Source organism: Bufo gargarizans, chromosome 3, assembly GCF_014858855.1.
Source record: "Bufo gargarizans isolate SCDJY-AF-19 chromosome 3, ASM1485885v1, whole genome shotgun sequence".
NCBI lineage: Eukaryota > Metazoa > Chordata > Amphibia > Anura > Bufonidae > Bufo > Bufo gargarizans.
Genome location: NC_058082.1, coordinates 304,056,374 through 304,071,119, shown reverse-complemented (window position 1 = coordinate 304,071,119; position 14,746 = coordinate 304,056,374). Strand labels below are relative to the sequence as shown.

At 46.1% G+C, this 14,746-nt stretch overlaps 1 protein-coding gene across 1 annotated transcript in view; it reads left to right on the top strand.

The window, feature by feature from the left end:
- Positions 1–14,746, top strand: part of CSMD2 (CUB and Sushi multiple domains 2) — a 1,088,526-nt gene that overhangs the window by 449,000 nt on the left and 624,780 nt on the right. Inside the window, exon 4 of the mRNA XM_044285154.1 lies at positions 14,092–14,286. Coding sequence (XP_044141089.1) covers positions 14,092–14,286 — 195 coding nt within the window. The remainder of the gene's footprint in view (positions 1–14,091; positions 14,287–14,746) is intronic.

Here is a 14,746-nt window from a genome sequence, read left to right as displayed (position 1 = left end):
ACGCTTCTGTGCATTTCCAAGTCTAATTCTGTCACTAAATCCATACCGGTGACCCAGCGCCTAAATACTAGGCCTCAAATTTAAATCCCTCTAAATCTCTCGTTACCCACCGCTGTACTGTTGTTGCTGGGCAAGATATTTAGTGTCCGTCAAAGCACATTTTTTGTTCTGGGTTGAAGTACAATTCCCAATTTAGCAATTTCATAATTTAGTGGTTTCTGCTATATCAGAGCTATTTGAAATCTATCCCTAAAAGGGTATATAATATTGAAGGTGCACATAGGGTCATTCAGAATAACTTCACACACACGCTTCTGTGCATTTCCAAGTCTAATTCTGTCACTAAATCCATACCGGTGACCCAGCGCCTAAATACTAGGCCTCAAATTTAAATCCCTCTAAATCTCTCGTTACCCACCGCTGTACTGTTGTTGCTGGGCAAGATATTTAGTGTCCGTCAAAGCACATTTTTTGTTCTGGGTTGAAGTACAATTCCCAATTTAGCAATTTCATAATTTAGTGGTTTCTGCTATATCAGAGCTATTTGAAATCTATCCCTAAAAGGGTATATAATATTGAAGGTGCACATAGGGTCATTCAGAATAACTTCACACACACGCTTCTGTGCATTTCCAAGTCTAATTCTGTCACTAAATCCATACCGGTGACCCAGCGCCTAAATACTAGGCCTCAAATTTAAATCCCTCTAAATCTCTCGTTACCCACCGCTGTACTGTTGTTGCTGGGCAAGATATTTAGTGTCCGTCAAAGCACATTTTTTGTTCTGGGTTGAAGTACAATTCCCAATTTAGCAATTTCATAATTTAGTGGTTTCTGCTATATCAGAGCTATTTGAAATCTATCCCTAAAAGGGTATATAATATTGAAGGTGCACATAGGGTCATTCAGAATAACTTCACACACACGCTTCTGTGCATTTCCAAGTCTAATTCTGTCACTAAATCCATACCGGTGACCCAGCGCCTAAATACTAGGCCTCAAATTTAAATCCCTCTAAATCTCTCGTTACCCACCGCTGTACTGTTGTTGCTGGGCAAGATATTTAGTGTCCGTCAAAGCACATTTTTTGTTCTGGGTTGAAGTACAATTCCCAATTTAGCAATTTCATAATTTAGTGGTTTCTGCTATATCAGAGCTATTTGAAATCTATCCCTAAAAGGGTATATAATATTGAAGGTGCACATAGGGTCATTCAGAATAACTTCACACACACGCTTCTGTGCATTTCCAAGTCTAATTCTGTCACTAAATCCATACCGGTGACCCAGCGCCTAAATACTAGGCCTCAAATTTAAATCCCTCTAAATCTCTCGTTACCCACCGCTGTACTGTTGTTGCTGGGCAAGATATTTAGTGTCCGTCAAAGCACATTTTTTGTTCTGGGTTGAAGTACAATTCCCAATTTAGCAATTTCATAATTTAGTGGTTTCTGCTATATCAGAGCTATTTGAAATCTATCCCTAAAAGGGTATATAATATTGAAGGTGCACATAGGGTCATTCAGAATAACTTCACACACACGCTTCTGTGCATTTCCAAGTCTAATTCTGTCACTAAATCCATACCGGTGACCCAGCGCCTAAATACTAGGCCTCAAATTTAAATCCCTCTAAATCTCTCGTTACCCACCGCTGTACTGTTGTTGCTGGGCAAGATATTTAGTGTCCGTCAAAGCACATTTTTTGTTCTGGGTTGAAGTACAATTCCCAATTTAGCAATTTCATAATTTAGTGGTTTCTGCTATATCAGAGCTATTTGAAATCTATCCCTAAAAGGGTATATAATATTGAAGGTGCACATAGGGTCATTCAGAATAACTTCACACACACGCTTCTGTGCATTTCCAAGTCTAATTCTGTCACTAAATCCATACCGGTGACCCAGCGCCTAAATACTAGGCCTCAAATTTAAATCCCTCTAAATCTCTCGTTACCCACCGCTGTACTGTTGTTGCTGGGCAAGATATTTAGTGTCCGTCAAAGCACATTTTTTGTTCTGGGTTGAAGTACAATTCCCAATTTAGCAATTTCATAATTTAGTGGTTTCTGCTATATCAGAGCTATTTGAAATCTATCCCTAAAAGGGTATATAATATTGAAGGTGCACATAGGGTCATTCAGAATAACTTCACACACACGCTTCTGTGCATTTCCAAGTCTAATTCTGTCACTAAATCCATACCGGTGACCCAGCGCCTAAATACTAGGCCTCAAATTTAAATCCCTCTAAATCTCTCGTTACCCACCGCTGTACTGTTGTTGCTGGGCAAGATATTTAGTGTCCGTCAAAGCACATTTTTTGTTCTGGGTTGAAGTACAATTCCCAATTTAGCAATTTCATAATTTAGTGGTTTCTGCTATATCAGAGCTATTTGAAATCTATCCCTAAAAGGGTATATAATATTGAAGGTGCACATAGGGTCATTCAGAATAACTTCACACACACGCTTCTGTGCATTTCCAAGTCTAATTCTGTCACTAAATCCATACCGGTGACCCAGCGCCTAAATACTAGGCCTCAAATTTAAATCCCTCTAAATCTCTCGTTACCCACCGCTGTACTGTTGTTGCTGGGCAAGATATTTAGTGTCCGTCAAAGCACATTTTTTGTTCTGGGTTGAAGTACAATTCCCAATTTAGCAATTTCATAATTTAGTGGTTCCTGCTATATCAGAGCTATTTGAAATCTATCCCAAAAAGGGTATATAATATTGAAGGTGCACATTGGGTCATTCAGAATAACTTCACACACACCCGCTACTGTGTATTTCCAAGTCTAATTCTGTCACTAAATCCCATACCTGTCACCCAGCGCCTAAATACTAGGCCTCAAATTTAAATCCCTCTAAATCTCTCGTTACCGCTGTCCTGTTGTAGCTGGGAAAGTTATTTAGTGCCCGTCAAAGCACATTTTTTGTTCTGGGTTGAAGTACAATTCCCAATTTAGCAATTTCATAATTTAGTGGTTCCTGCTATATCAGAGCTATTTGAAATCTATCCCAAAAAGGGTATATAATATTCAAGGTGCACATTGGGTCATTCAGAATAACTTCACACACACGCTTCTGTGCATTTCCAAGTCTAATTCTGTCACTAAATCCATACCGGTCACCCAGCGCCTAAATACTAGGCCTCAAATTTATATCCCGCTGAATTTGAATACAATACATTGGGCCAAATAATATATTTGTTGTTGTGGTGAACCATAACAATGAGAAAAACATCTAGTAAGGGACGCGGACGTGGACATGGTCGTGGTGGTGTTAGTGGACCCTCTGGTGCTGGGAGAGGACGTGGCCGTTCTGCCACATCCACACGTCCTAGTGTACCAACTACCTCAGGTCCCAGTAGCCGCCAGAATTTACAGCGATATATGGTGGGGCCCAATGCCGTTCTAAGGATGGTAAGGCCTGAGCAGGTACAGGCATTAGTCAATTGGGTGGCCGACAGTGGATCCAGCACGTTCACATTATCTCCCACCCAGTCTTCTGCAGAAAGCGCACAGATGGCGCCTGAAAACCAACCCCATCAGTCTGTCACATCACCCCCATGCATACCAGGGAAACTGTCTCAGCCTCAAGTTATGCAGCAGTCTCTTATGCTGTTTGAAGACTCCGCTGGCAGGGTTTCCCAAGGGCATCCACCTAGCCCTTCCCCAGCGGTGAAAGACATAGAATGCACTGACGCACAACCACTTATGTTTCCTGATGATGAGGACATGGGAATACCACCTCAGCATGTCTCTGATGATGACGAAACACAGGTGCCAACTGCTGCGTCTTTCTGCAGTGTGCAGACTGAACAGGAGGTCAGGGATCAAGACTGGGTGGAAGACGATGCAGGGGACGATGAGGTCCTAGACCCCACATGGAATGAAGGTCGTGCCACTGACTTTCACAGTTCGGAGGAAGAGGCAGTGGTGAGACCGAGCCAACAGCGTAGCAAAAGAGGGAGCAGTGGGCAAAAGCAGAACACCCGCCGCCAAGAGACTCCGCCTGCTACTGACCGCCGCCATCTGGGACCGAGCACCCCAAAGGCAGCTTCAAGGAGTTCCCTGGCATGGCACTTCTTCAAACAATGTGCTGACGACAAGACCCGAGTGGTTTGCACGCTGTGCCATCAGAGCCTGAAGCGAGGCATTAACGTTCTGAACCTGAGCACAACCTGCATGACCAGGCACCTGCATGCAAAGCATGAACTGCAGTGGAGTAAACACCTTAAAACCAAGGAAGTCACTCAGGCTCCCCCTGCTACCTCTTCTGCTGCTGCCGCCTCGGCCTATTCTGCTGCTGCCGCCTCGGCCTCTTCCTCCGCCTCTGGAGGAACGTTGGCACCTGCCGCCCAGCAAACAGGGGATGTACCACCAACACCACCACCACCACCTCCGTCACCAAGCGTCTCAACCATGTCACACGCCAGCGTTCAGCTCTCCATCTCACAAACATTTGATAGAAAGCGTAAATTCCCACCTAGCCACCCTCGATCCCTGGCCCTGAATGCCAGCATTTCTAAACTACTGGCCTATGAAATGCTGTCATTTAGGCTGGTGGACACAGACAGCTTCAAACAGCTCATGTCGCTTGCTGTCCCACAGTATGTTGTTCCCAGCCGGCACTACTTCTCCAAGAGAGCCGTGCCTTCCCTGCACAACCAAGTATCCGATAAAATCAAGTGTGCACTGCGCAACGCCATCTGTGGCAAGGTCCACCTAACCACAGATACGTGGACCAGTAAGCACGGCCAGGGACGCTATATCTCCCTAACTGCACACTGGGTAAATGTAGTGGCAGCTGGGCCCCAGGCGGAGAGCTGTTTGGCGCACGTCCTTCCGCCGCCAAGGATCGCAGGGCAACATTCTTTGCCTCCTGTTGCCACCTCCTCCTTCTCGGCTTCCTCCTCCTCTTCTTCCACCTGCTCATCCAGTCAGCCACACACCTTCACCACCAACTTCAGCACAGCCCGGGGTAAACGTCAGCAGGCCATTCTGAAACTCATATGTTTGGGGGACAGGCCCCACACCGCACAGGAGTTGTGGCGGGGTATAGAACAACAGACCGACGAGTGGTTGCTGCCGGTGAGCCTCAAGCCCGGCCTGGTGGTGTGTGATAATGGGCGAAATCTCGTTGCAGCTCTGGGACTAGCCAATTTGACGCACATCCCTTGCTTGGCGCATGTGCTGAATTTGGTGGTGCAGAAGTTCATTCACAACTACCCCGACATGTCAGAGCTGCTGCATAAAGTGCGGGCCGTCTGTTCGCGCTTCCGGCGTTCACATCCTGCCGCTGCTCGCCTGTCTGCGCTACAGCGTAACTTCGGCCTTCCCGCTCACCGCCTCATATGCGACGTGCCCACCAGGTGGAACTCCACCTTGCACATGCTGGACAGACTGTGCGAGCAGCAGCAGGCCATAGTGGAGTTTCAGCTGCAGCACGCACGGGTCAGTCGCACTACAGAACAGCACCACTTCACCACCAATGACTGGGCCTCCATGCGAGACCTGTGTGCCCTGTTGCGCTGTTTCGAGTACTCCACCAACATGGCCAGTGGCGATGACACCGTTATCAGCGTTACAATACCACTTCTATGTCTCCTTGAGAAAACACTTAGGGCGATGATGGAACAGGAGGTGGCCCAGGAGGAGGAGGAGGAGGATGAGGAAGAGGGGTCATTTTTAGCACTTTCAGGCCAGTCTCTTCGAAGTGACTCAGAGGGAGGTTTTTTGCAACAGCAGAGGCCAGGTACAAATGTGGCCAGCCAGGGCCCACTACTGGAGGACGAGGAGGACGAGGATGAGGAGGAGGTGGAGGAGGATGAGGATGAAGCATGGTCACAGCGGGGTGGCACCCAACGCAGCTCGGGTCCATCACTGGTGCGTGGCTGGGGGGAAAGGCAGGACGATGACGATACGCCTCCCACAGAGGACAGCTTGTCCTTACCCCTGGGCAGCCTGGCACACATGAGCGACTACATGCTGCAGTGCCTGCGCAACGACAGCAGAGTTGCCCACATTTTAACCTGTGCGGACTACTGGGTTGCCACCCTGCTGGATCCACGCTACAAAGACAATGTGCCCACCTTACTTCCTGCACTGGAGCGTGATAGGAAGATGCGCGAGTACAAGCGCACGTTGGTAGACGCGCTACTGAGAGCATTCCCAAATGTCACAGGGGAACAAGTGGAAGCCCAAGGCCAAGGCAGAGGAGGAGCAAGAGGTCGCCAAGGCAGCTGTGTCACGGCCAGCTCCTCTGAGGGCAGGGTTAGCATGGCAGAGATGTGGAAAACTTTTGTCAACACGCCACAGCTAACTGCACCACCACCTGATACGCAACGTGTTAGCAGGAGGCAACATTTCACTAACATGGTGGAACAGTACGTGTGCACACCCCTCCACGTACTGACTGATGGTTCGGCCCCATTCAACTTCTGGGTCTCTAAATTGTCCACGTGGCCAGAGCTAGCCTTTTATGCCTTGGAGGTGCTGGCCTGCCCGGCAGCCAGCGTTTTGTCTGAACGTGTATTCAGCACGGCAGGGGGCGTCATTACAGACAAACGCAGCCGCCTGTCTACAGCCAATGTGGACAAGCTGACGTTCATAAAAATGAACCAGGCATGGATCCCACAGGACCTGTCCGTCCCTTGTCCAGATTAGACATTAACTACCTCCCCATAACCATATATTATTGGACTCCAGGGCACTTCCTCATTCAATCCTATTTTTATTTTCATTTTACCATTATATTGCGATGCTACCCAAAGTTGAATGAACCTCTCCTCTGCCTGTGTGCTAGGCCTAAATATATGCCAATGGACTGTTGCAGTGGTGGCTGACATGAAGCCTGATTCTCTGCTATGACATGCAGACTAATTCTCTGCTGACATGAAGCCAGATTGTCTGTTACGGGACCTCTCTCCTCTGCCTGGGTGCTGGGCCTAAATTTATGAAAATTGACTCTTACAGTGGTGGGTGACGTGAAGCCTGATTCTCTGCTATGATATGAAGACTGATTCTCTGCTGACATGAAGCCAGATTGTCTGTTACGGGACCTTTCTCCTCTGCCTGGGTTCTGGGCCTAAATTTATGAAAATTGACTCTTACAGTGGTGGGTGACGTGAAGCCTGATTCTCTGCTATGATATGAAGACTGATTCTCTGCTGACATGAAGCCAGATTGTCTGTTACGGGACCTTTCTCCTCTGCCTGGGTTCTGGGCCTAAATTTATGAAAATTGACTCTTACAGTGGTGGGTGACGTGAAGCCTGATTCTCTGCTATGATATGAAGACTGATTCTCTGCTGACATGAAGCCAGATTGTCTGTTACGGGACCTTTCTCCTCTGCCTGGGTTCTGGGCCTAAATTTATGAAAATTGACTCTTACAGTGGTGGGTGACGTGAAGCCTGATTCTCTGCTATGATATGAAGACTGATTCTCTGCTGACATGAAGCCAGATTGTCTGTTACGGGACCTTTCTCCTCTGCCTGGGTTCTGGGCCTAAATTTATGAAAATTGACTCTTACAGTGGTGGGTGACGTGAAGCCTGATTCTCTGCTATGATATGAAGACTGATTCTCTGCTGACATGAAGCCAGATTGTCTGTTACGGGACCTTTCTCCTCTGCCTGGGTTCTGGGCCTAAATTTATGAAAATTGACTCTTACAGTGGTGGGTGACGTGAAGCCTGATTCTCTGCTATGATATGAAGACTGATTCTCTGCTGACATGAAGACAGATTCTCTGTTACGGGACCTCTCTCCTCTGCCTGTGTGTGTGCTGGGCCTAAATATATGCCAATGGACTGTTGCAGTGGTGGCTGACGTGAAGCCTCATTCTCTGCTATGACATGCAGACTAATTCTCTGCTGACATGAAGACAGATTCTCTGTTACGGGACCTCTCTCCTCTGCCTGTGTGTGTGCTGGGCCTAAATATATGCCAATGGACTGTTGCAGTGGTGGCTGACGTGAAGCCTGATTCTCTGCTATGACATGCAGACTAATTCTCTGCTGACATGAAGCCAGATTGTCTGTTACGGGACCTCTCTCCTCTGCCTGTGTGTGTGCTGGGCCTAAATATATGCCAATGGACTGTTGCAGTGGTGGCTGACGTGAAGCCTCATTCTCTGCTATGACATGCAGACTAATTCTCTGCTGACATGAAGACAGATTCTCTGTTACGGGACCTCCCTCCTCTGCCTGGGTGCTGGGCCTAAATATATGCCAATGGACTGTTGCAGTGGTGGCTGACGTGAAGCCTCATTCTCTGCTATGACATGCAGACTAATTCTCTGCTGACATGAAGACAGATTCTCTGTTACGGGACCTCTCTCCTCTGCCTGGGTGCCGGGGCCTAAATATCTGAGAATGGACTGTTCCAGTGGTGGGTGACGGGAAGCCAGATTCTCTGCTATGGAACCTCTCTCCAATTGATTTTGGTTAATTTTTATTTATTTAATTTTTATTTTAATTCATTTCCCTATCCACATTTGTTTGCAGGGGATTTACCTACATGTTGCTGCCTTTTGCAGCCCTCTAGCTCTTTCCTGGGCTGTTTTACAGCCTTTTTAGTGCCGAAAAGTTCGGGTCCCCATTGACTTCAATGGGGTTCGGGTTCGGGACGAAGTTCGGATCGGGTTCGGATCCCGAACCCGAACATTTCCGGGATGTTCGGCCGAACTTCTCGAACCCGAACATCCAGGTGTTCGCTCAACTCTAATCACGATCTATTATAAAAGTAGAGAAATAGAAATTTGAAAATTTGGGAATTTTTCTAAATATTTGGTACATTTGGGATTTCTTCACAAATAAAGGTGAAATATATTGACTAGAAAACAATCTCAGAATGGCTTGGATAAGTAAAAGTGTTTCAACGCTATTACAACATAAAGTAACACATGTCATATTTGCAAAAAAATGACCTGGGCAGGAAGGTGAAAACAGGCCCGGGGTTGAAGGGGTTATGGAATGCTTAAGAATTTGATTTAAATAATACAATTATTGTTTGAGTTCTTTGTGCTTTGTGTTCTTGGAAACCTTAGACAGCTAAAGTAGATTCTAAATTCTGAACGCACTAAAGGAAGTGGAAAGCATAATGGACCATGCTAGGAGCTATGGGATCGTGTGTTGGAAAGGTCTCAATTATTATTGATTTATGCTTATTTATGATCTGTTGCTGGTGCTAACAGTGATCCATCTGAAGCTTCTTTGGGTGGGAGGGGTGTTCAAACACCTTGGGGATCATCACTCACTTTATTTTATGAGTTTATATACATGTCACATAACTAATAGTCACAAGAAGCTGATCATTTGTCAAAAAGTAATGATTGTTTTCACTATCTTTGGCACTATGATTTCCATTATATTTTATCACTATTTGCATCAGTTTTTATTTATTGTCCTTTTTTAGATCTGTACATTGAGGTTCTTAGGTTATATTGATCATAGCATTTAGATGTTGTTTTGGAATGTGTCATCTGTAGTCATTTAGTTGTTTTAGGGTATACTGTATGTAATGTTTACAGTCTATAATTTTTTTTCTCATTTACATTGACCTTTTGAATTCTTTGTGCCATTCTTTCTTTATTTCTCAATACAGTAACAGCTGCTCAGAGGCGCAGCCAGAACTGACTGGGTGCCATAGGAAATTTTTATTTAAATGCCACACATACACTTCTTCTCACCCCCCCCCCCCCCCCCCCCGTCTGTCCGTCCTTCTGTACAAACCCCACTCATATGGTTATTTTATTATCATTTTTAGCATGGCTTTATTGTTTTTTAACATTTACAAATGCTGAGTTTATATTTAACTCAACCCCTTTAAACCCGCACTGTAATTATAATAGGCATGTCTGATTTACCCTACATAAACACAAGTACTGCAGCTACTGGTTCCCTATACAGTTCTGTCATGGACACACTCATACACGCACCCATCACATACATGGATGCGCTCATACACACAGTCACCACATACATGGGTGCGCTCATACACACAGTCACCACATACATGTGTGCGCTCATACACACAGTCACCACATAGATGAATGTGCTCATACACACAGTCACCACATACATGGGTGCACTCATACACACAGTCACCATATACATGGATGTGCTCATGCACAGTCACCACATACATGGATGCATTCATACACACAGTCACCACATACATGGATGCACTTGTACACACAGTCACCACATACATGTGTGCGCTCATACACACAGTCACCACATAGATGAATGTGCTCATACACACAGTCACCACATACATGTGTGCGCTCATACACACAGTCACCACATAGATGAATGTGCTCATACACACAGTCACCACATACATGGGTGCACTCATACACACAGTCACCATATACATGGACGCACTTGTACACACAGTCACCACATACATGGATGCATTCATACACACAGTCACCACATACATGAATGTGCTCATGCACAGTCACCACATACATGGATGCACTTGTACACACAGTCACCACATACATGGATGCACTTGTACACACAGTCACCACATACATGGATGCACTTGTACACACAGTCACCACATACATGGATGCATTCATACACACAGTCACCACATACATGAATGTGCTCATGCACAGTCACCACATACATGGATGCACTTGTACACACAGTCACCACATACATGGATGCACTTGTACACACAGTCACCACATACATGGATGCATTCATACACACAGTCACCACATACATGAATGTGCTCATGCACAGTCACCACATACATGGATGCACCTGTACACACAGTCACCACATACATGGATGCACTTGTACACACAGTCACCACATACATGGATGCATTCATACACACAGTCACCACATACATGAATGTGCTCATGCACAGTCACCACATACATGGATGCACTTGTACACACAGTCACCACATACATGGATGTGCTTATGCACACAGTCACCACATACATGGATGCACTTGTACACACAGTCAACACATACATGGATGTGCTCATGCACACAGTCACCACATACATGGATGCACTTGTACACACAGTCAACACATACATGGATGTGCTCATGCACACAGTCACCACATACATGGATGCACTTATACACACAGTCACCACATACATGGATGCATTCATACACAGTGACCACTTATATACAATATATATATATATATATATATATATATATATATATGACACCCGGCTTTCCTGCTGTCTTACATGGCACATGAACACCCCCTACCCCTCACTACCCATACTCTAATGCCTCTGCACTTGTGCCATGCATGAAAGCAGGGAAGCTAGGTGACGTTACATGATGTAATGTTAACCAGCTTTCCTACTGTACTGCAGGTAACATGTGCAGAGACATGAGAATAGTCAGGGAAAGTTAAATATAACCCCAGTTTCATGCCACTCACATCACTGGAGGGGCTGTGGCAATCCAAATGATGTTCAGCATGTTGGACATCGAAGGTTGAGGCTGGAGAATCTGGGGCTAGTAAAAGGTGCAGAGCTATGTTAGCTTTGCCCACATTTGACCATCCTGATGCTGGTCACTGTCCATCACTGTCCATCATCAGAACTAAGGTGGGGAGAGGTGGAGCAATGTCAATGATGTCAGGTCAGTAACCCAAAAATAATATATAATTGCCCCTACAGTGCCTCCCCAATAGCAACACCCCCATATAGTAATTTCTACCACACTGTCCTCACATAGTAATCCCCCCATAGTAATTTCCCCCCACACAGTAATTTCCCCCAAAGTGCCCCATATAGTAGTTTGCTCCCAACCAGTAATTTCCCCTACATAGTGATTTCCACCACACTGCCCCTACATAGTAATTTCCACCAAACTGCCCCCACATTGTAATTTCCCCCACACTGCCCCCACATTGTAATTCCCCCACACTGCCCAATATAGTAATTTCCCCCCACATATCAATTTCCCCACATTGTCCCCACATAGCAATTTCCCCACACTGTCCCCACATAGCAATTTCCCCACACTGTCCCCACATAGCAATTTCCCCACACTGTCCCCACATAGCAATTTCCCCACACTGTCCCCACATAGCAATTTCCCCACATTGTCCCCACATAGCAATTTCCCCACACTGTCCCCACATAGCAATTTCCCCACACTGTCACCACAGCAATTTCCCCCACACTGTCCCCACATAGCAATTTCCCAACACTGTCCCCACATAGCAATTTCCCCACACTGTCCCCACATAGCAATTTCCCCACACTGTCCCCACATAGCAATTTCCCCACAATGTCCCACATAGCAATTTCCCCACACTGTCCCCACATAGCAATTTCCCCACACTGTCCCCACATAGCAATTTCCCCACACTGTCCCCACATAGCAATTTCCCCACACTGTCACCACAGCAATTTCCCCCACACTGTCCCCACATAGCAATTTCCCCACACTTTCCCCACAAAGCAATTTCCCCCACAATAGTTTTCCTCACACTGCCCCACATAACAATTTCCCCCACACTGCCCCAACACAATAGTTTCCCCCACACTGCCCCCACACAATAGTTTTCCCCACACTGCCCCATATAGAAATTTCCCCACACTTTCCCCACACAGTAATTTCACCACACTGTCCCCACATAGCAATTTCCCCACACTCTCACCACATAGCAATTTCCCCACACTGTCCCCACATAGCAATTTCCCCACACTGTCCCCACATAGCAATTTCCCCACACTGTCACCACAGCAATTTCCCCCACACTGTCCCCACATAGCAATTTCCCCACACTTTCCCCACAAAGCAATTTCCCCCACAATAGTTTTCCTCACACTGCCCCACATAACAATTTCCCCCCACACTGCCCCAACACAATAGTTTCCCCCACACTGCCCCCACACAATAGTTTTCCCCACACTGCCCCATATAGAAATTTCCCCACACTTTCTCCACACAGTAATTTCACCACACTGTCCCCACATAGCAATTTTCCCACACTCTCACCACATAGCAATTTCCCCACACTGTCCCCACATAGCAATTTCCCCCACACTGTCCCCACACAATAGTTTTCACCACACTGCCCCACATAACAATTTCCCCCACACTTCAGCCACAAAATAGTTTCCCCCACACTGCCCCCACATAGTAATTTGCCCCCACACTGCCCCCACATAGTAATTTGCCCCCACACTGCCCCATATAGTAATTTGCCCGCACATAGTATCCCCTCCCATAATAATTTGCCCCCACACTGCCCAATATAGTAATTTGCCCCCACATAGTAGTCCCTCCCATAATAATTTGCCCCCACATAGTAGTCCCTCCCATAATAATTTGCCCCCACATAGTAATTTGCCCCCACATAGTAGTCCCTCCCATAATAATTTGGCCCCACACAGCCCCCACATTTCCCCCTGATGTACTCGATGTCTCTTCACTAATATGTCCTCCTGTGTGTGTCCCACATGTCCCCCAAAGAAGGCACATGAAAAAAAAAAAAAATTATGGACAAAAATTAAAAGCTAAATGCTCACCTATATCCAGGGCCAGGCGCTTGCTCGCAGAGGAAGGCGGGATGAGGCAGGCGTGCACATGTCACAGTGCTGCGTCCTGGCACAGATACGCAATAACGTCATCACGCCCGCCTGCGCCGGGATTTCACTACCGCATAGGCCTCAGGCCTACTAGGCCTGAAGCTTAGGGCGGTGATTGGCGACGGGACAGGGAGCTATGCGCTCCCGTGCACCACCGCAGTATGTGGGCGTTCGGGTCGAAGTTGAGCCCCCCAGCGGTGCTGGGCCCGGGGCTGCCAAACCAAACATCCCTATTGTAATCCGCCACTGGTCATACCTACAGTATATATTTAAGCTTATGAACCTATTAAAATTAAAATGTGTATAAATGCAATTATCCTTCAGGTCAATGCTCTTTGTGTGGAATTGTATCTGGTACATCAGGGCGTGACTGTTGTGAGGATAACTCAAATGTGTCTTCTACAATGCTACTTGTCTTTATTAAAAGCTTCTTCTTCTCTTTTATGTACAAATGATTGATTTCTGTGTGACCCATTGTTTCATTTTCTATGTTAACAGTATTGCCAAGCCACACATGTGGAAATCCTGGACGGCTACAGAACGGCCTGCAACAGGGGACATCATTTAACGTGGGGGACAAGGTCCGTTACAGCTGCAATGCAGGGTATATACTTGAAGGACATGCCTTGCTAACCTGCGTTTCAAGCTCCCAGAACAGCGCCTCTTGGGACTTTCCTCTTCCCACCTGTAGAAGTATGTGCTTGTGAATTTGTCAACCTGTTTTATAAAACGTTGTCCTGTCATTTTGGTTAAGCCATTTTAAGTTAGCAATGTTTTATCCGGAATGACAGTATCTGATTGTATGCTTTCGTGCCCAGCATAGGTTTTACTCCTCATGTCTCCTGCCATCACATTCATTCTTGATGGTCTACTTGAGCTGATCTAGGTAGTTTGTATCCTGACAAAACATATTCGCATAAAGCATATTCATAAATTTCAACTCTTGGTCTCGATTTTAATAAATGTTAGTTTTGCATTTGTTCTGTCCATTTTTTTTAGCTTAAAAATCTTGACCTTGCATCATCATCTAAAGGGAACCTATTGGCAGAATTATTTGTCCTGACAAACCATGGGGCAGTATTGTGACTATAGGGGGTTAAGAAGTAGCAGTGACCTGGATCTCAAGGCCCAAGGCTAACAAAAGAGGACACTA